General features: G+C 34.0%; 1 protein-coding gene across 1 annotated transcript; it reads right to left on the bottom strand.

Moving 5' to 3' along the window:
* Positions 1–10,761: 10,761 nt before the first annotated feature.
* On the bottom strand, positions 10,762–15,534 carry LOC107809355 (uncharacterized). Its single transcript, XM_016633958.2, has 4 exons — positions 15,381–15,534; positions 15,166–15,259; positions 11,776–11,968; positions 10,762–11,170 (listed from the first exon to the last, which is right to left on the bottom strand). The coding sequence occupies exons 2-4, from the start codon at positions 15,217–15,219 to the stop codon at positions 11,040–11,042; spliced, it is 378 nt and encodes a 125-aa protein (XP_016489444.1). The 5' UTR covers positions 15,220–15,259; positions 15,381–15,534; the 3' UTR covers positions 10,762–11,039.
* Positions 15,535–23,958: the final 8,424 nt, after the last annotated feature.

The raw sequence follows: 23,958 nt of genomic DNA, 5'->3' as shown, positions 1-23,958 counted from the left end.
GAAATACATATGAATAATACAATTGAGTAGAACTATATACAGTTGAATACAACAAAATACAACTTAATTCATCTGAATAAAACACTTGAATACAACAAAATACAACTGAATACAGCTGAATAAAACTCTTGAATGCAACAAAATACAAGTAACTTCTGTTGAATAAAACAGTTGAATATAACTAACTACAACTGAATACAGTTGTATAAAACACTTGATTACAACTAACTACTGCTGAATAAAATAGTTAAATACAACTGATTAAAACTGAATACAAGAGAATACGCATAACTTTTTAATACATCTAAAATATATAAATGAATGCTACTGAATAGTGAATACAGCTGAAATATACATTCGAATACAACTGAACACAAATAGGCGATTTGGGCTATCTAGAGAGACAAACAGCTTTATGGCTTCGCCGGCCGGCGGCCAGCCATTAATTCCGGCTGGTCATCTCCCTAACACATCTGCCCAACCTCCTACAACAACTACAAACAATCCCCAGCCCTCAAATCCCACAAACGAAGCCATGAATTACGCAAAAGCTGTAAACCCTACTTCAACGACCACTGCTAAGTAGAATCGAGCCGCTACAGTTGAACCAATTGCTCTTCGTCTATCAAAATCAACAAATTAAACTTATCCTAAGCGATTGTAATGGAGTGATAATGAAGGAGAACTAGAGAATTTGGGCGGGAGAAGAGGTATAAATCGTGGGTTGAGGGAGAAAGAGTAAAGTGTATGCAAAAAGAGAGAGAGAACGTGGTTAGTCAATTTTACTGTGATTATGTGAGAGAAAAGACTAAAAAGGAGAGAGAAAAATATTATTTAGCATATATGGTGCCTTAAATGTAGGATGTAACTATAATTAGATATTTGGCTATAAAGTATAAAAGGTATCTATAGGATGTAATATTTTAAAATGGTATTTATTTAAAATAAATAGGGTACTAAGGTTTTCTATAGGATGTAAAAGTTCCTTTAAACTACCCAAACGGACTTAAAACTGAAACGGTTGTTTAGTTAATAATGAATTTAGGCATTTATACATTAAATTGGATATAAAAAGTAAGAGAAAAAACGCAAAAAATCCAGATAAAAGATAAATATGAATGATGTGCAATGAGATGTGCCACATCATTATTTTTTTGCCCAACTTTATATATATATTAGTGTCATAGTCCGCGCTTTGCGCGGTCCTAAAAGACGTCTATAAAATTCAAAAAAATGAAATATTTTTTCAAAATTTTGTTGAAACAGAAAAAATATAAATTTTCATACATAACTAAAAGTAGATTTCTGCAAAAACTAATTAAGTAACCTAAACATACCAATTTTTTACTTCAATCCGGAGGTATTTTTAATTTTCAGAAACTAAACCAAAGTATCAAAAAAAACATATTGTACTACCTATAGTTTAATTTGTTTTAAACAAAAAAGTAAGAATATAAGTAAAATAGCCACGATGGCCTAACAGCAAAGGCCTAAAGCGAAGTCTGAAAACTATTCGTGTATATGAAAAACAGGTTTTCACTCATTGGTAAGTGTAATACCTGTATTTGATTTAAGTCAAGTACATGTGATCTCAGTTGTCTAGTATGCAAAACATAAGTGTAATACTTTCTTTGTCTGTTACTCAAATTAAAATATACACAGCCTATTTTCAAATGGTAGTATAGTATGGAGCATCACAATGAGGCTTGAAGACAAAGAAATAGAAAAACTAAAAACCTCAATTATTAATTAGAATCCACATTTATACAAGGATGTGGTTCAAAATTTGAAGGATGCCAACGTTGATAATCAATTTTAAAAGGAAAGATTGGTTATAAAATTGAGCAGGGACGATGCAGAAAAAAAGAAAGATAAAAGATACTGTAAAAGAAAAGATCGAATGCAGCAGTTCTGCCTTTGCCGCCATCACCTCTGCCAGCTTCATGGCCGCAACACCACCTATTTTGGTTAAAATCGCATTTGCTTTGTCATGTTGAGACCCCTTCTCCTTTGTATCCTTCAGATATGAATATACTCGAATCTGTTTAAATTTAAAAATATATATATAATTTCAGAAATATAAAGACCTCTGTAAGTACCTCATGAGAAATCTGCATTTGGTTGTAGGTTTATTTATTGTCACATGGCTTCTACAGTTGGGAGTTTTAGGATATAGTGTATGCACATGTACTTAACCTTGCTTCTTGGTAATGTTTGGCAATGCTGGGTATGATACAGATACCCCACACAAATCTCACAAAACTATTTTTTCACAATAGATTTATCACAACAGGGTGCTCTCTCCATTTCCGTTTCTCTCATCCTTTTATTGCAATTCTTCTTCTTTGTATCATTTAATGCACAATTGAAAACTAAAATTAAAAATTGTAACCGTTGGATGAATAGAAACGTAGATTGAATGCAAAGAGTCATCAAGGAGACCTAAATGTGCAAATGAAAAGAAGAAGAAAAAAAAAGAACAAACAAAAGAAGCGACTTAAAAGAGTGAGAAAGGAACTTAATAAAGAAGGAAACGTGAGAGTAATAAGGAATGACATAAATTGGGTACTTGAAGAGATTCGAGCCTTTATGAATTTTTTAGAATTTAGTGTGGCCTAAAGAGTATAATAAAGGCTAGATAACTAAAAGAGTCAAGACATTATTTAGCTAATTTATTAAAACGAAAATAAAGGGAAAATGACCAAAAAATGAGAAAAAAGATAAATAGGAATCTTGGCCAAAGAGATATGCCACCTCATCTTTTTCTTTCTCTCTTTTATATATATATAGAGAGAGAGATAGATAGATAGATAGATAGATAGATAGATAAAGATTCTTATGTTTTAGCTTTAAATAAATTTAGTATGAATAATAATTCAAATATTTCTTAATCTATTTCGTGTTACAAATATTAGAATAATATATGAGTTATGACGAACCATCTCTATCAAGATGACTGACACATTCTGTGTATTAGGGATGTTCAACAAAAATCGATAAACTACATCAAACCAATAATCTAAGTCAAATCGGGAAAAAACCCGACTGTGGTTTCGTATTGGAAAAAAATTCGACCATAGTTGGTTTTGTTTGGTTTTGTTTTAACTAAAAAAAATCAAACCAAAATCAAACCAACTCGATAGCACATTTATATAATTTTTAAAAATATTTTATACATATAAATATTTATTGTAATTTTGTTATTAAAGTTTTTCACAGTTTTATCTTTTAACATAGTATTTCAAGTTTAGACTTAACATTCTTGAATGATAAAAAAAAATTGTAGCCTATAAATGTAGTGACTCAAACAAATTTTAAATCAATACTTAACGAAAGAAATTCAATTCAACACTAAGAATGATGATAGTGTTGGATATCTATGTTTTAGTTTTGTATTGGTTTATAGTGAAAATGCATAATTTAGTTATCATTTTTTTAGTGCTTAATTACGGAATTAGCTATACTTATTTTAGCATGACCTGTATAGTATTTTTAGATTATGTTGATTTTCATTATGTCTTATTAATTAACAATATTTTTTATATGAAATTTTATTATCTTTGTTATTGAATATTTTAGTATAATGCTATGATTTATCTCATATTATTGTATAGTTGTATCACTAAAGAAATATTTGGAACACAAGTTACATATTTTGTGCTATGAAGACTTTACCAAGAAAACAAAACCCGAAAACCCGAAGAAAACCGAAAAATCCGAGAAAATTCGAGATTGAAAAACCCACTTTGTTGGTTTGATTTGGCTTATAGATTTAAAAACCCGACACTATTAGTTTGGTTTGATAATTGCAATTCGAACCAACTCTACCTATTACACCCCTACTATGTACTATCAATAGAATAGATTATACCAAGTCACACACTCATACTCCGGAAATACATAAATAAAGAAATTCCACGATTGAACTACCAAAAGAAAATAGAATGCACTAAAAATTGGAGCTCTAAATGATTTATTTTGGACTCAAAAGCAAGTACTTTGTGATTTTTATAGATCTAATTCATTAAAATTCCATCCAAAAACGGAAGAATTATAAATCTTCAAAATAATTAATAGAAATTCCCCCCTCCCCCCCCCCCGGTTGAAATTGGAGAGTTTAATTTAAAGGAGCAAAGGACTAGCTTATTTGATGAGCTTCTTAACTTGTTTACAGTTTTGAATATGATCTTGTAAGTCCAAATTGTTAATCTGTCTCCTTTCAAGATTTAATTTATTATTTTGATTATTTTAAGAGAAATGCAAAGAAAGGTTTGGAACCCAATTGGTTGATTTTATTATCACTTCCTTTTTCCAATTTAATTGTGAATATAATTGTGTGTAAACGAGACACCTAGAATTAAAGTGAATGAAATAACAATATTTAGAATTTCGGTGTTTTCTTGAATGGTACTCCCTCCGGTCCACAATAAGTGACTAATTTACTTTTTATTTTGGTCCAAAATAAGTGTACATTTATATAATCAAGAAAAAATTCAATTTATTTTTCTAAAATTATACTTATGTACGTATCCCTAAAAAGTCTTTTATTCTTCACATTAAATTATGTTGCTAATTAATGGTAGTTTAGTCACACTAATTATTTTTGTCTAGAATTTAGTATTTCTTTAATGGATATGTCCAAAGCAAATTGATCACTTATTATAGACCGGGAAGAGTAACAAACAAGATTTTGGAAATATGCAAGTGTATTTATTAATACTTGGAATCAAGAAAGAATTATGTGTAGCACAACGTATTGTCCTAATTTTATCATGTTTTCCAAGCTTCGTTCTTGAATTATGTTGCCATCTAAAATATCTGACTATATTTTCTCCTGGAGAAACTCGCCTCGTCGATGCAAGATCTTTCTTATTACAGTACAACTCACAAAAAAAAATTGTGTATAGAGAGAAAGTCACAGTAACACTTCTGTTTCAAATGGTTTGAGCTTGAAAGCAACCTGCTATCTATCGATAGGCGAGAACATACTGATATTGACTGCTTCACCTATCTATTCTACCCTGTACGATCCGTTGTTTTACATTATTTATCAAAATAATATAGAAAATTCATATAAATTATCATTGAGTCGTTCTAATCTTGAAAAAAGTCTGTTACTCTGAATACAAGCTTATAATCTTTGAAGCATACATTACAATGAAGCCATAGAGTCGCACTTATTACAAGCTCTAATTGAATTGAGAATATTACAAACTCTCCCTAATATAAGTACTTCTCTCCCAAAATCGACAAAATTAGGAATAACAATAACATTATTTAGTGAAGAAAAAATGTTTATTAAAGAATACTAGTATTAGTACCGGCGCGATGCGCGGATAATTAAAAAGAACGATCTACACCATAAAGTTTAATATGTTAGTGTTAATATCATCTTTACAACCAAACATTAAAAACATTTTAAGACTCCAGTAAAACTTTCATTCCATCTCCTAATAAATATTCCATAAAAAATAATGATACTATACAATTTGTTTGATATGAATGTTCCACAAAAAATAATGATGCTATACAATTTGCTTGATATGTAGCACGTGCCTAAGGGAACATTTTTGTAGCAAATGCTCATTACATATTGCAGTGCATTTTTCAGAAGTTGTCCTCAGTATTGAGTTTATCACTACAAAAAAATATGAGTAAAAATTCAAGAATTTCTGGTAAACCCCTGTCACTAACATTTTGGAAAATTGAAAACCTAATTATGCGTAAGACACCTTACATTTCCTAATGCTTGTATTGAAAGTACGAAAATCCCAATAGTTGCATGAATTCGATCTCCCTAAAATAAAAAATTTGAAAAGAAATTTAAGTTAGTAAGACGCATAAGTTGCAGAAAATACATCACAATTCGAAAAAAATAACATGTAAAAGAGTATGTACCTTTTCATCTTGAATAATTAATTCAATTAAATTAGAATATTCTAGTTTCTCGCGATCTGGAATGTGTCATAATCTAACAACACGACCCTTTAAATTCCAACTCATTTTGGACATTAATATTTCGCTGATATAGTTATAGTTTGGAGCTATACTTTGCAGAAGTTTGTGTGGAAGCTAAACCCTAAGTAATGTAGAGAAGTCAAACATAAGCAAAAGTTGTTTAAATAAAGATTCTTAAGGAAAGACAATCTAGTAAATCAATTTTTAAGTATATGAAATTTTTTAAAAAGGTATGTGTAAATCAATTTGTATGAGTGAGTGCACAAAAAATGATATGGATCTTCATTTTTTAGCTTTTGGCTTATTTTAATTTTCAACATTTTTTTTGTGGTTAATTAAAATTTGTTAACCACCAAGTCTTAATTTTTCTTGTCGTTTTCCTTTGTCCTCTTGTTCATTTTTCAATATTATTTCCTTTAATATAATATAGATGTAAGATACAAAATGTTTATTTAATTATTTCTCTCTTAAAAAAGAATACCTACAATAACTGAATTATACACAAAATTTAATTAAAAATATCTATAATAATGTATATTGTTCGTAAATAAGGTCAGATACAAAGCTTGTACTAAATATAGAATTATTATTTCAACTTAAAATTAATGTGTAAGATACAAAACGAAATTTTAATTGATTCTTTATATAAAAAAAGGATACCTACCATAACTGAATTATACACAAAATTTAATTAAAGATACCTATAATTATAGTATATTGGTCTGCTTAATGAAAATTGTGTCTTTTTTTTGTGTGTACGACCAAAAGATTCTACTTTAGTCATTAAAAAGAGAACATTTTAGTTTAATTAATTCTTTCTTAAATTTTTCAGTCTATTTTTAGCATAATATAGACGTAAGACAAAATATTTATTTAATTAATTCTATCTTGAAAAAGAATACGTACCATATTTGAATTATACACAAAATTTAATTAAAGATACTTATAGTAATATATATGATACCTATATTAATATATATTGTTCGCAAATAAGGTCACATACAAAGCTTGTACTAAATATAGATTTATTATTTCAACTTAAAATTAATGTGTAAGATCCAAAATAAAATTATAATTTGATTCCTTCTCGAAAAAGGATGCCTACCATAAAAGAAATCCTTAATAGTATTAGAAATCGATGATCCTGTAATTTTGTATGGCAAGTGTGAGTAATCATATATTGTCATGTCACAATGATCTTTTTCTTTTACTTATTTTTGGACTTTGGTCCATAACACGTTTTTGGAAAGAATTTTTTCTTTCCATTTTTATGTCAGCAGAATATTTCATACCTTTTTCTCTTACCCATATTAACTCAAAGTATTAATTTCATATTTCAACAGAATATTTGTCATATGTAATATTACTCCAAATATGGTTATATATATTCACGGACAACTCTATTTCATATTTCATTCCCACCAAAAAAAATTAATTATTAATTAGATACAAAAGAACATCAAATAATAATTTTTTGACGGAAACCATGAACTTATATATAATATAATCTAAATATGGTAATATATGTTCACGGATAGCTTGATTTCATCTTTCTTTCCCAGCAGATTTTTTATCCAATTAATAATTAGATACAAAAGAATATCGAATAATATTTTTTTCAATGTTATACAAATAGAATCCAACAAATAGATTTCATAAAAGTGCCAAGTGGTTTTTTCTCAATAAGCCACTTGGCTTAACTTCATGCTTCATTACTCTCCTTTTAATATAATATAGATAGATTGAGTAAGATCTTATTTTGCTACTTTATTTAAATTTTATACTCAATAAATTTTTAATATCATAAATAAATTTTAATTTTATTTTATATTTTAACATACTCCAAAATATAAATAGTCATAGATTATCTCAATTTACGTATTTCTGTATTTTATTTTTTTCTATTATAGTTTTTTAATGTTTAATTAATTTTTCACTTCCATATTTATAGCTAATATAGAAAAAAAGCTATATAGATATAAATATAGATATACATATAGATACAAATATACATGTATAGATTAGATTTGTCTAAGATCTATTTAGATTATGTATAAGATTCATTAAACTACTTCCATTAATTATATTTTTATTTATAATTTTTAATAATTAATGTTGTCTTAAAATTGCCAAGTGGCTTCATTTTAGCTTGCCACTTGGTTTAATCACATGCTTCACTACTTTCCTTTTAATATATTACTAAAGAATATGGTTTGCCTTTTATTTCTTTATTATAAACATATTTTATTTGAGCAAAATCCGGTGAAAATGGTGATCACCAAAAGCTATGTAACTCAATCTTCAATAGTAGGATCAAACGCCACATTTCCATGTCCTTCACCAGCTCCGCCACCAAAACCACCCCCGCCGTTTTCACCGCCTCCTCCACCACCACCGCCGCCGCCGCCGCCACCAACTCCATTGCTACCTGATCCACCCCAACCACCTCCTACTCCCCCACCAAATCCACCATTCTCACCTCCTCCTCCGCCACCGCCGCCACCGCTGCCGCCTCCATGCTACCTGATCCACCCCAACCACCTCCTACTCCCCCACCAAATCCACCATTCTTACCTCCTCCTCCGCCACCGCCACCACGGCCTGATCCAGTAAAATAGCCGCCTCCACCTCCACCGCCGCCGCCGGCAACATTTCCGATAATTTGGTCAATTCCGTCAAAGTCGGGGATGCTTCCAGATGGAAATTGTAGAAGCTTCCTTGCAAATGTTGTTTGCACAAAAACACACACAACAAACAACAGAACCAACTTGCTACACATCTTTGCACTTGCTGTTAACACTACGCCATAAAGTAGCACAGCTTAATTAGTATAAAAAAAATTAACTGTCTAAACACTGTTATTACCACAAAAAATAGAAAGACAAATGTAATTATGTTGCATATTTAGCAGTAATATAATCAACATTAACAACAAATTAAGATGAGAATGGCTTCTTACTTTGGCTCTTCTCGTATGTGTTTTGCACTGAAATGACCTCAGAGAAGAGCTAAGCAATTGGATGATTAATTTGAGATGCTTAGGACGAGTTTAAATAATATAGTAGTGGTAAAGTAACAGTATATGCTTGGGGATTGTTAATGTAATTAATATCTCACATTTACAAAGCGGAAATGCCATAACCATAGAATTAAATGTGATTAAGAAGACTTACGTTATGGTCATTCATTGTGAGAGTAAAAACTTACATGTTCTCTTTAGGGTTGTTTGGTTTATGGTCTAGTTATGTGAAGATTATAATGCAAATTACTAATGTTTATGTGGTGAATAATAATAGAGGGATTACTATGCGATAAATAAGAATACATGAATTTTTATGTACAGATAGCCTCATGTAAAGATATTTTTTTTCTTAAGATATTCTTATCTCGTTAAGTTATATCGGAATAGTAATATATCATTTGGTTTTTGGTATTACACTTCACATGACTTATGTGGTATTTAATATTAGAAACAATACGTTTTACTATTAGTTGTCGCTATCCTTCGGGTGTGCACTGGGTAATCTGTTCACTGTGCAATAGCTCACAATTCACACAGGAAATGTAAACCGCACTAGATCAGCCGGTGCGACGAGCTCTAACTAAAAAGGCCGTTGGTGAGGGGAATCGATCCCAGATCATTTTACTATTAGTTATATGGTGATATGAAGGGAAAACTACATGATACGTCAACCATATACATTGTATTTATCATTCGTAGCTATGCTTTCAGCAAATTTATAATTCGTAGCTATAGCAAATCCATGAAACAAGAGATTAATTGTTTTGAATTGAAACAAGAGAGCAACGAGCTCTCCTAGCTCAATTGGTTAGAGCGCCTATTAGTTAGCGGAGGTCTTGTATTTGACCCTCAACAAGAGCATTATATTATTCTGTATTTCTGTATTTTGCCTTGGTTGTATTTGTATGAATACAATCAATACAGGTTGTAACTGTAGGGAATTTTATGTGAAGATCAATTTTTTTATACTTCAAACGAGACGCCACCTTAACATATTCTAGATTTTATAGTAAAAATAGCACGAGCTAGCCAGTTTTCGGACTGGTCATTCAAAAATGACCAGCTTTTGCAAAGTCATTGAAAAATAGCCATTATTTTGCTACAACACGAAAAGTTCCAGCATAATATACTGGAGATCAGTGCATCTGTGTATGAACTTCTAGCATATTATGTTGGAACTCCAACACGCGAAAAGTTGCAGTATATTATGCTGGACCGGTACTTTATACTGGAGTTCCAGTATACTTATGCTGAAACCCCAGTAGATTGGAGTTACTGGAGTTCCAGCATAAGTATACTGGAACTCCAGTATATTATATTGGAGTATTTTTCCGAATTTTAAATAATATTTTCAATCAGATTTATCTTTACATGAAAAGTGGATAAATTTCGATTATTTTTGAAACTGTGGCTATTTTTGAATGACCACTTGTAAATCTGGCTATTTTTTAACTTATCCCGATTTTATAGAATTAATTGATGATTCAAAAATTTGAAAATCTAGAACTACTTGGCATAAGGTGGATGTCAATTTAAGAGGGTTTTTTCTTTTCAGGATATCAGTTTTTTCCCAAGATATCGATATTAGAGTTAGACTTGAAGAGAAATGTACCAAAAGTAACATCCACAATAAGTTAATCAGTTGGGGGAAATGAGCATGCTTTAACTGCAAATTCCTAAATATAAAGTTGAAGAGAAGGAAAATAGTTTCCAAGTTATCTGAAATCTCATCTAAATAAGCAAATGTGTATTACTACATCATTCAATTTGCACCAAAGTAATGGAGTGGCAAATTTTTCAATAAGAATAGTGCACGTTGAGATTTACATAACTGTATCTCTTTGCTTCATTTTAGTATATATTCATCAGAACTAATTTAGGACAAAGGCAGACTACAAAACTATGTATAGTAAAATGCTTGGACAGAGGAGGAAGTTCTCCAAAGAAGAACCAACAAGAAAAAAAGGCGAAAAGAAAGAGTGGGAAATATACGGAGACAAGTGGTTTTCCTACCCCCTGTCCACTTGAAATTATACATACACAAGTACATATCAGTATATCAAGGTTCCAGCTTCAGCGAAACCACTCTAGACTGCCTGTTACGCTTTGCCACCTTCGTGAAGACTATAGAGAGACATGATGGGGCCCACCATGGTCGTCGGACTCTTTGCTCCCCCTTCAAGCAAGCCACTGCAGGAATGAATTGAATCAATAAAGACGTACGAAACATAATAGCAAATGTAGGTTGAAATAAAACAGCATTGGCCATCCTTTAAAGCAACGGAAGATTCTCTGATGTTTATCAATGGTTAGTATTGACAACACTTGATATAGTGATCAAAACCGGATCACAAAGCTGAGTCTGCAACATCCTCAGTGTCTATGTATTAAGTAAATCATGCTTGTCATCCTTATGATTAATTGATTATTTAAGTGAACTGCTAGATCAAACTATTCAAAGGCATTGACGACCATACCACTATCATATCATATTCGTGACTAAGAGATCTCTCTTTAGTATTAAATTTTTTTGTCTTTTTTTCCCTTTCCAACACGAGCTAAGAGATCTCAAACTTCACACTAAGCGAAAAGATTTTTAACAAAACAAAGAAATTGCCAAGTCTTTCATCAGTCAAAGCTGATTTAGCACAAAGGATGTAATGAACAACCTTAATTGCATTGTTGGCCAAACAGAAGAGGCCGCGGAAAAGCGCTGGACAAACTTTGCATCAATAAACTGGGAAGAGTACAGATAAAATTGTTTAGAGTTGGAACGGAGAGGGGAACAAATGCACCTTTTATCCTCCTGAGCTCCTTGCACAGTGTTATGAAGTCTCCCCATTTCATGTGACACCTTCTTATAAACCGTAGAATCTGTTCAGTCGTAAACATGGACATACCCTCCAAGTACTCTCCGTTAACACCATTCTCTTTGAAAATCTGACGATAGCCACCGAGATTTATTTCTTCCAACCATAAGCCAACATCCTGCCAATAAAAGTAGCAGCATAAATCAGGCATTGCACGAGATACATTCTCTTTTCATGTTGTTTATTCGTTGAACAAGATACATTTCCTTTCTGTGTGGTTCATAACCACCCCTCAACCATTGAAAAGAGCTGGGGAAACAACTCCACTAATACCTAGGGGCGCAAGACAACTTTCCCAACTGTTTGCTTTATTTTACTAATTTTTAGTTTTTATTTGGGGGTGGGACGGGCAGGGGGCAAGGAAGATATTTTTCAAATGGATAAGTGTGGAACATAGCCCCAGGAGAACAATTCTGAAGTAAATATCTGGATCCATTTCGATGAACTAGTGAATAGCAAACTAAAATGTCATACATGGCAAGAGGACAATAGAAAGCTTGCAAATCTTGTAATAAGATGAACACACTCTTTTCAATGTAACAATTACATAAGCTCAAAGAATACTCGGGTCTCGTAAGCTTGCAAATCTTGTAATAAGATGAACACACTCTTTTCAATGTAACAATTACATAAGCTCAAAGAATACTCGGGTCTCGGTGTAGCATCTGTTCAAAAAGATTTGGAAAAATAAGAGAAGATGGTATCTCATAAAATAGTCAGTCTTCAATCCTTAAGTATAAGTCAGCCACTTCGAGGAATCGATGCTAGCCCTACACATGTGCATCCTCTTCAAAGAATGATGAATTACTATAGATCTCTTTAGATACTCGTTGATGCTTACCCTTGATAAAATGAGTAATGATGAACTCCAACGAATCTAGCCAGTATTTTATAATGCTAAAATTTGATCATAAGCTTTCATGTCACTACTTAAAAGGTAAATAAGGACATCTGCATTGACATTTACCTGCAAGGTATATGTGAGCGACTTTATACCTGGAGGTCAAGATAAGCCTGCAACCTTGGCAATCATGATATCCATTGCATAACCCTCCTTCACGAATGAGAAGCTCCTATCCACCTCTTTAGGCTTCCACATGCTTGAATTTAAAAACACGACTTCATGTCACTGCTTAAAACTGTTAAAGTCGAGGTAAATAACGATGTCTACCTCACCCTTTTATTTGGAAGGTAACAAGAGCAACTTACCTGCATTTCAACAAGCTTGCAGCTTTGGAAAAAATGATATACATTACACATCCCTTTGGAAGAATGACGAACTTCTAACTACACCTCTTTAGGCTAAGCTTGAATCTGATTGTATGACCTCCATGCCAGAGGTAAGGACACCAAGAGTCTACCTCATCCAGTTTAATTTGTATATCCTATGCCGCTTCACACCAGGAAGTAGAAACAGTTGCAGCTTTGGCAGTCACGGCAACATTATACTCCCTCTATCCGATGTTAACTGACCGTAAGTTAATATATGATGGCAAACATAGATTATTATTACTGGAACTCTTAATTCATTTACTTTTTTTTTCATAGTCTTTAAGTGCTTAACTATTACCCAATTTTGGGCTGATACTTTATGTTTCTTTGTGACCTTTGCATCTTCTTGATGCTTTTGTTAATGATATTTCACTTCATAAAAAAAAAGTGCTTAACTATTACTCGCCCATCCCAGCTAATATGCCAGCCTTTCTATTGCCACCAGGACTTTGGCCTAGTAATAAGATTGCAACAGGTGATGTGTCGGTTAGGCGCATATCATAGGTTCGAACCCTATCACAAACGGACCTGGTATTTAAGTGGAGATGGATAAAGGGGTGGCATTATTATCCTCTAAGTTTCGAACTATGTGCTCCTGTCCCTAGGAGATTTTTCAGCTAGCGATAGGTGTTTTGGTTAATTTTGTCACAATTATTAGGTAAATGTTGAAATTTGTTAATAATCATGATGCAGAAGACATCAAAATCTACTAACAAGAAGATTCATTTTTGATGAGTTAGTTGTCAAATTTTTTGTTAAAGTCTATCTCTAAATTGTAATTGGCATATGATACATGAGACCCTCAACATGAAACCTCAAGGAATTTCCTTTATAGTGGCTACATGGGGTTGTGAAAGGAAAAAAGGTCCCACAAGCTACAGTATATACTATTAGGATATACCAAACTCATCATATCTTTCCTCAAATTTCCCATAACTCACAGATTCTAAGAATCCAGACCAAGATTACATGGAACTTGCTAACCCAAGGTTTAGAATTGGAGCTGCCATTCAGCCACGGTCGTACAAATGGCCTCATCAAAAGAGGCCTAGAGTGAGAAACCCATTTACTTTAAAACAATAATGTGGCCTTAAGTCCTTTAAATGTCGCACAAGCACCGTCATGGATGATGTCTTTTGCTTGCTAGTTTATATGGGAAAGAAGCTAGAAAAGGGTCATTACTGTCCATGTGTTTGACTAACTGTTCTGTTCCCTTCCCTTTACTGTGTTTTGGTATGCATTTTGCTTTTTTCCCCTTTAATATCGCTTTTCACTTATTTCTCTGCAATCAGTCTAAGTTATTGCACCCTTTCTTAATGTTCTTGTTCCTTCCAAACTGGTCATAGAAAAGAAAACATTCTTATAATTCATCAAATTCGATGTAATTAACATCCGCCACATTCCTACATTTAACTACTTTAAGGAGACTAAGGATTGCAGTTGTCTTAAAAATTGACAATCTTTCCTGATTTCAAACACCACTCGCTTCACTAGTAAACCCTAGGATAATTCTCTAGATCCTCTCCGCTATTCTAAGCAATTTATTATATTTTATATGGATTTCCAATGAAGGGTAACCTTGGAGCAGCGATAAAGTTGTCTCCTTGTGACCTACGTCACGACTTCGAGTTGTGGGTAAGCTACCATAATGACACAGCTCCTTGGGGTGCGGCCCATCCTCGGACAACTGTGTGAATACGGGGTGATGTGCACCTGACTGCCCCTACTTATGGATTTCTAAACCCTAAAGTCATAGCCATAGACAATAGAAGAACTGTTTTCATAGTCATACTGACCAAGGTCAAAACTTTAACACCAAGGGCAAAAAAATGATAAAAACTTGCATTTTTCAACCATTAAAACCTACAATTATTGGATTATCAGAAAAAAAATCTCATCAAACTACAACAACATAATACATAGTCAGTTTATAACAGTTTAAATCAATATAAAACCCAATTACAAATAGCAGTAACTCACAAGATCTGGGATTATGATAAATCATAAACAATCAGAAAAATTAGGGAAGAAAAAAGCAGTTACCTCAACAGTCCAAATGAAGAAATCAAGAGGCTCTGGTGGCCTTTCTTTGCTCATAGAATCCAAATATACAAATTCCCCTACCCAAAAGAGGAAGCTGAAAATTTCACAGAAAAGCAAAACCCAAGATTAGATCAAAAGATATTTCTCATTCAACCAATAATTAACTACCAAACAAACACATAATAATAACAATAATAATATACCTAATCACCCACCTGTTTTGTTCAACTGTGTCAATTTTAGGATTTCTTTTTGGATTTCTATGTTTGTTGCAGAGAATGAGAGGAGCTTTTAATTGGGTTTCCTTTTTTTCTTGATTTTACTCGAAGTGTAGCGTCAGCTGTGCTTTTCTGTAACCACGTGGGCCCCACAGTAGGTCCCGTTGACCATTATTAGCATTTGCTAAATTATATGTGTGTGTTTATGCTTAATCTCCCTTCTCTGCTTCCACGCGATTTCTCGGTGACTTTCACTTGCACGCGCGCACTTGCCCTGGAAATTTTGATAATGACAATACCTTTTTCTATTTGGTGTAATCACTCACTCTAAATTCACTAAGAAAACAAGGCACTCTCCATAAACTATAAAGTGATATTTCATCTCGAACTCAGATAGATGTAAAAGTTATCCAAAATTTTTGATGTTGCGACCCGTTCTACAGTATTCGAATTGTATCAGATATGATCAAGTGTCATAACTTAAGTAAGTTTTCAGCTATCATTAATGTGTGTGTGATAGGATGATTTGAATCCTTTTAACCTTAACCAAATGTTTTGGATTTAAATTCTGAAAATTGATAATCTTCTTAGTAAATAGTGTTTTTGTTATTATCTGTATTCGAAAATAAAATTTTGCAAAATAAAACGGAACCAGAAACAGAAGACAGAAACATAATCAAACGAATAACGTTCCGAGCCCAACAGAAAACTGTATTTTCTTAAAGAATTTAATCCTTTCACTATTGCCCAAGGTTATTGGATTAATTCCTCCCAGGATAGAATGGAACAACTATTCTGTAATACCGGCAATGAAAATTACAGAACTTCGTCGAACTCAACAAACGACAGTAAACCACACTAATGCTTACGTTTTTGCTTTTGAAAAATAATGCAGAAATGCAGAAGAGAGAGGGGAGAGTATGCAGATTTCGGTGGTCAGAAAGTGAGACCAAACCTCTGAATTTATAGCCTAACAGTCTGGGTTAAATAGGTATGAAAGTACATGTTCACATGAGGTTTCGGCAGAAAACATTTCAGTTTGGTCGCGAACTTTAAATTCAAAAACGACCGTTAGGCGTTAGGAAATTGTCCGCAAAATAAAATCCGCGCAAAAATATAACGAAAAAGAAAAATAAATAACGGAAAACGGGAAATAAATTTGTTCAAAAAAATTATCAATCATATCAATGACCGAAGCCGAAGCCGAGCGAGCGACGACGACGCGAGGCACCACTTCTTCTCAACTCTTTAAGAGCTAGAAGATGTGTTCTCTATATAAGCACAAAAATTTTCTTTTCTTTTTCCGATGAGGGACAAAGTGCAATAGTAAAGGAAATAACTTCAAACTTTTCGTTTCCCTCCAAATCCACCACTTCTTCTCAACTCTTTAAGAGCTAGAAGATGTGCTTCTCTATGTAAGCAAAAAGATTTTCTTTCCTTTTTCCGATGAGGGACAAAATGCATTAGTAAAGGAAACAACTTGAAACTTTTCGTTTCCCTCCAAATCTTTTTCCTCCATTTTCCATTCACACCTCTTATCTAATTAGATAAAAACGCAACAATCTCCCATATGAATAGGGAATGGCTATCTGAAGATATGCATGCATGAAAAACTGTGATTTACAAGCAAGGATTAATTGCATCTGGATAAGTAGGTTTCCCTTTGAACTTTCCATAGTGAACTTATGTCGGATATACTTGGTCAATCAGTAGATTTGATATCTTTGATCCGTCAAACTTTGGTGTATACTTAGACAGTCATAAGTCACACAATCAACCCTTTAACCACATTTAATTTTCATTGTTGTGTTTGTTTCAGCTATAAACACCGCCTGGTTTATAAGTACTTAGAGAACTGGCCTTACAGAATTCTCTTTGAAGCGGCTTACACTTCACACTTATATAGGTGATTCATAAACGTGTTATCCCATAGATACACTATTTGATATACCCCGTATCAAACTTAGAAACCATTAAAAAACTTTAACGTTTTATCCTTGATACTGAATATTGTCTCATCACGGGAATAGACCAAAATTTTATTTGACAATGTTGAACCGTTACTAATAACTTTGTTTGATCTCCTTGAACCTAGATCTTGGGATCTCCAGTCTTCTAGGCAGAGTTACTGCCACAGTGAATTGTCCTCGGCCATAGTCCCATTCCCTTTGATGATTTATCATCCGCCTCTCTATTTAGGCCTTTTGTAAGTGGATCCGACACATTATCTTTTGACTTTACGTAATCAATTATGATAATTCCACTAGAGAGTAGTTGTCTAACAGTATTATATCTTCGTCGTATGACAATATTTTTCGTTATACATAACGCTTCCAGACCTTCCTATTGTCGCTTGACTATCACAATGTATGCATATAGGAGCCACTAATTTGGGCAAAAATGCAATATCTTCCAAGAAATTCTGAAGCCATTCAGCTTCTTCTCCAGCCTTATCTAAAGCTATAAACTTAGACTCCATTTTAGAGTGAGCAATGCATGTTTGTTTGGATGATTTACAAAAAACTGCTCCTCCACCAATGGTAAAAGTATATCCACTTGTAGACTTTGTTTTTGATGATTCAGTGATCCAATTTGCATCATTATATTCTTCTATTACTGTGTGATACTTACTATAATGCAAAAAGCATAATTTTGGGTATGCCTTAGATACCCCAAAACTCATTTCATTGCCATTCAATGAGTTTGGTGGGGATTACTTGTGTAACGACTCAGTTATTTACTGCACAAGCTATATCAGGACGTGTACAATTTATGATGTACATTAAACTTTCCAACACATGAGCATAATCAAAGTGAGATTTGCTTTGACCTAGATTCTTTGTAAGAGCCACATTTATATCAATCGGGGTCTTTGCGACTTTGAAATCTAGATACTTGAATTTTCAAGTACCAGTTTAACGTAATGAGATTGAGATAATGCCAGTCCTTGAGGAATCCTATGGATTTTAATTCCTAAAATTAAATCAGCAACTCCTAAGTCTTTCATATCAAACTTGCTAGCAAGCATACGTTTAGTAGCATTTATATCTACAATGTATTTTCTCATTATTAACATATCATCAACATATAAACGTACAATGACTATATGATTTGAAGTGTTTTTAATGTAAACACATTTATCACACTCATTAATCTTAAATCCATTTGTCAATATTGTTTGGTCAAACTTTGCATGCCATTGTTTGGGTGTTTGTTTCAATTCGTAAAGCGACTTAATAAGTCGACGCACCTTTTTTTCTTTTTCGGGAATCACGAACCCTTCAGGTTGTTTCATATAAATTTCTTCCACCAAATCTCCATTTAAGAAGGTTGTCTTCACATCCATCTAATGAATTTCAAGACCAAACATGACGGCTAACGCTATTAACACCCGAATAGATGTAATCCTCATTACTAGTGATTATATATCAAAATAATCAAGACCTTCTCATTGTCTAAACCCTTTGACAACTATTTTTGACTTATATTTGTCAATAGTATCATCAACTTTTATTTTTCTTTTGAAAATCCACTTAGAACCCAAAAGTTTATTTTCGGGAGGAAGATCAAGTATGATTACTTAATATGAATTCTATCTCACTATTGACTACTTCTTTCCAATATTGTACTTCCGAGGAAGACATTGCTTCTTTACATGTTTGAGATTCATTTTTCAACAAAAATGTTAGAAAGTCTGGTCCAAAGGAAGTAGTTGTTCTTTGACGTTTACTACATCTTGGATTTTGCTCATTAAATGTACTTTCCTTTGCTTCTTCTCGAGGTCACTTATATTTTTCACTAGACGACTCACATTCATTTTTATACGGATAAATATTCTCAAAGAATTCAGCATTATGGGATTCGATTACTATATTAATATAAATGTCAAGATCATCTAATTTATGAACTAGAAAATGATATGCCTTACTATTTATTGCATATCCTATGAAAACGCAATCAACCGTTTTCGATCCAATCTTCATCCTTTTGGGTTTAGGAACTTGCACTTTAGCCAAACACCCTCATACTTTAAAATATTTTAAGTTGGGTTTCCTACCTTTACATTTTTCATATGGAATGGATTGCATTTTGCTATGGGGAACTCGATTGAGTATTTTAAGTTGCATTATCAACAAGGCATTCATCATCTCCTTTGGTGATAATGCCATATTCCAAACATATTTTTTCAAAAGGAGGTTCATATTCGCCACCCCTCCCCCCTCACTTCTTATCATTTTGATCTTTTTGTTTAGTTGTGTTTCAACTTCATTTTTGTATTGCTTGAATGCCTCGATTGCTTTATCTTTATAAGGATGTTTAACATACTTAGATTCCATACATATTTGATATTTCAAATTATCACATTCAAATTTAGGCAATACTTCCAAGTTAATCATTTTCCGTATAGTTTTGAAGTAGACGTGACCTAAATGTGCATGCCATAAATTATTTGACTCAAGTAAGTAAGAAGAAGCTTGAACTTTATTGATATCAATTGCTATTACATTTAACTTGAAAATTCCCTCAGTTAGGTAACCTTTTCCTACAAACACATCATTCTTACTTATTACAACTTTTTTTAGAAACAAACACATACTTAAATCCATTCTTGATAAGAAGTCCAGCAGAGACAAAATTCTTGCGAATTTCAGGAACATGGAGAACATTGTTTAGAGTCACAATTTTGCCCGAAGTCATCTTTAAAGATATCTTTCCAACTCCTTCAATTTTTGCTGTTGTGGAGTTTCCCGTAAAGATAGTCTCGTCGGGACCTATGGGAACATAAGAGGCAAATAATTCTTTGTTATCACAAACATGGCGAGTGGCTCCAGAATCAATCCACCACTATTTGGGATTTCCTACCAAGCTGCATTCAGATAGCATGACACATAAGTCCTCCATTTCGTCATTCTTTTCAACCATGTTTGCTTGACTCTTTTTCATGTCCTTCTTTGGTGCACGACAGTACATAGCCTTATGTCCAACCTTTCCACAATTGTGGAAATTACTTTTGAACTTTTTCTTGCTCGGGTAAGTCTTTGGACTAGACGACTTCTTTCTCTTTCTGTTGCATGTAGACGCTTCCTCAATAGTATTTGCTCCCATTATTGTTTAGTTACCATGGGACTTCTTCTAAACAACCTTCTTGTCCTCTTCAAGCAGTAGATGAACAATAAGGTCTTCGAGTGTCATCTCTTTGCGCTTATGTTTCAAGTAATTCTTAAAGTCCTTCCACAACTGAGGCAACTTTCCAATAAATGATGCAACTTGAAAAGCTTCATTTATGACCATACCTTCAATCATAAATTTATAAATAGTAAAAGAATTAATACTTAAATTGTCACGGCCCGGATTTTCCACCCTCGGGAGTTGTGATGGTGCCTACTCGTGAAATCTAGGCAAGCCAAGCTTTATAGATTTTATTACCTTTTTATTAACCTTTTAACAATTTCAAATTTACATGGAATCGACAGCGGAATAAAAATAATTATAAAAGAAATGTGGAAGACGAAATCTGATAAATTATCCAAATACTAGTAAAAAACTTTCAAATTACATCTCTACCCAGAACTGGTGTCACAATATCATGGACCATCTACGAATACTACAAACAATTGTCTGAAAAGAAAGATGCAATCTGTCTCTGAAGTAAATAAAAACAGAATATAAAAGATAGAAGGGGGCACCAAGGCCTGCGGACAATTGCAGGACTACCTCGGGTCTCTGTTGGACTGAAGGCAGCAACCACTCTAAGGTCCAAAAGCTCCGGTACCGCGATCTGCACACAGTGCAGAGTGTAGTATCAGCACAACCGACCCCATGTGTTGGTAAGTGTCGAGCCTAACCTCGACGAAGTAGTGACGAGGCTAGGACAAGACTACCAATTAAATCTGTGCAGTTAAAGCATATACGACAAGTAATAATAAAGGGAACTAGCAGTTAAAAATGGGAAGGGGAACATGCTGTGGGGAATATCAAGTTCCAGGAGCAACTCAGGAGAAAAGCATAAAGAACATCTTAAGGTTCGCATCAATAAGAATAAGGAAACAATAATGAATCAATATCCACTTTTATTCTTTATTGTTGCGGTGCGCAACCCGATCCAAATAATATAACTCTGTTGCGGCGTGTAACTCGATCCAAATCATATATCACTATTTCGGCGTGAAACCCAATCCAATCATATATCATTGTTGCGGCGTGCAACCCGACCCCTCCTGTCCTCCCTTATTACTCCATGTTGCGGCGTGCAACCAGATCCCATATAATATTGTTGCGGCGTGCAACCCGATCCCAAAATATAGTTCAATACCAATCACAAAAGAATCCCGACAAGGGAACAATAAGGAAACAACAATATACTGGCAAGGGATCAACAATGAGAATAAACACATCCCGGCAAGGGAACAATAAAGAAACAACAATATCCCTACAAGGGAATCAACAATGAGAATAAACACATCCAAGTAAGGGAACCAACAGTAAGAATTAAGTACGTCCCGGCAAGGGAATTGGCTATAACCAAACTTGTACCAATATTTATCTTCACAAATGAAACCTCAACTAGAACTAATACTCAACAATAAACAAATACCACGATAATATTCATAATTCTTTCCCAACACGGAGAATCAACAACTTAGGCATTTGTAGTACTTATTACGAACACAACGATCACAATCTAAGACTCACGAGCATGCTTGACAACGACGTATAGATACTCGTCACTACACCTATACGTCGTACACTACACTAGCATATAGAAAATAAAGCACAATACCTATTCCCTCAAGCTAAGGTTAGACCAAACACTTACCTCGAACTTCCACGGTCAACTCAAGCCTCAAACGCCGCTTTTCCTTTAGAATTCGCCTCTAAATTACTTGTATCTAGTCCAAATTAATTTAACAACATCAATAAATGCTAAAGAATTCATACCCAATGCTTAATTATAAGTTTTCTATCATTTTCCCCAAAAAGTCAAAAATCGACCCCATGCCCGCTTGTTCAAAACTCAAGGTTGGACCAAAACCCGAACACTCATTCACCCACGAGCCCAAATATGCAATTAGTTTCAAAATCTGACCCCAAAACAAGGTCTAAATTCCAATTATTCAAAAAGCTCTAACTCTACCCAAATTCCCAATTTCTACCATAAAAACCCTAGATTTTAGGATGAAGATTGATGAAATGCAATGGGAAATCGAAAGAAAAAGGTTTAGAATCATATACCAATGCTTTGGGGGAAGAACTTGTTCCTTGAAAATTGCCTCAATGCTCTAGTTTTGAAAATATGAAAATATGGGCTAAATCCCGACTTTGCTACTGTTTTAAGTGTTGGGAGACAGTGTTCATCGCGTTCGCGAGAACACTATCGCGATCGTGAAGAGCTGCCAGAAGTGGACTTACGGGATCGCGAGTTCCCCTACGCGTTTGCGAAGGGTAAGCCTCCTTGACCTTCACGTTCACGGACAACATTACGCGTTCGCGTAGAAGAAATGACAAGTTCCTAGCCCACCTCCATTTTTACACTACGCGTTCGCGTGACACCGGTCGCGTTCGCGATGAGCAACCCCTCAGTGCTCCGCGTTCGCGACTGTGGCTTCGCGTTTGTGAAGAACAAATCCACCCCAGTCCCAATTTCCCTTTCGCGATCGCGAGAGTTACTACGTGATCGCGATGCACAAAATGTCTGTGCATCTGAAGTAGTAAAACCTGCAACTTTTCTAAGTGTAAAAACCTTCCAAAACCTATCCGAAACACCCGAGCCCTCGGGGCTCCAAACCAAACATGCATACTAACTCAAAAATATCATATGGACTTACTCGTGCGATCAAATTTCCAAATTAACTCCTTTAACAACGAATTTAGCATCAAAATCAAAGAAGAATCACAAGAACTCTTAAGTTCAAATTTTAACAACCGAGGGTCCGATTCACATCATATCAAGTCCGTTTCTTACCAATTTTTATAGGCTCAACCTAAATACCATATAAGACCTGTACCGGGCTCCGAAACCAAGATACGGGCCCGATACCATCAATTTCAAATACATTTAAATTTCCAAAAACTCTTAAAGTTTCAGTTAAACAATTTTCTTCAAAAATTTATTTCTCGTGCTTGGGACCTCGGAATTCAGTTCCGGGCATACGCCCAAGACCCATATTTTTTGACGGACCCTCCGGGACCGTCAAATCACGGGTCCAGGTCCGTTTACCTAAAATGTTGACCGAAGTCAACTTAAATTTAATTTTACAGGCCAAATTAGCATTTTTATCAAAATTTTACATAAAAGCTTTCCGGATATACGCTCTGACTATGCACGCAAATTGAGGTGAGATAAAAAAGAGGCTTTTAAGATCTCGGAACACATAATTCACTAGTATATCCTCCACCTCTAAAACAACCGTTTATCCTTGAACGAACATAGAAAAGAAGTACCTAAGTCGGGGAAAAGACGGGGATATCGGCTACGCATATCGGACTCGGACTCCCTGGTGTCGCACCCCCTTTTTTCTCCGCAGAGAAAGTTCGGGTTTCGACATTCACGGGGTGTAATGACTCATCTCCCTTT

Source organism: Nicotiana tabacum, chromosome 10, assembly GCF_000715075.1.
Source record: "Nicotiana tabacum cultivar K326 chromosome 10, ASM71507v2, whole genome shotgun sequence".
Lineage (NCBI taxonomy): Eukaryota > Viridiplantae > Streptophyta > Magnoliopsida > Solanales > Solanaceae > Nicotiana > Nicotiana tabacum.
This window is presented reverse-complemented; position numbering and strand designations above follow the sequence as displayed.

Excerpts from the sequence above, each read along its gene's own strand:
- LOC107809355 (XM_016633958.2), bottom strand. The coding sequence starts at position 15,219 with ATGAGCAAAGAAAGGCCACCAGAGCCTCTTGATTTCTTCATTTGGACT. Across the intron at positions 11,969-15,165 it reads TCTTCATTTGGACTGTTGAG|GATGTTGGCTTATGGTTGGA; the intron begins GTAACTGCTTTT and ends TTTTATTGGCAG. Across the intron at positions 11,171-11,775 it reads GGAGCTCAGGAGGATAAAAG|TGGCTTGCTTGAAGGGGGAG; the intron begins GTGCATTTGTTC and ends TCATTCCTGCAG.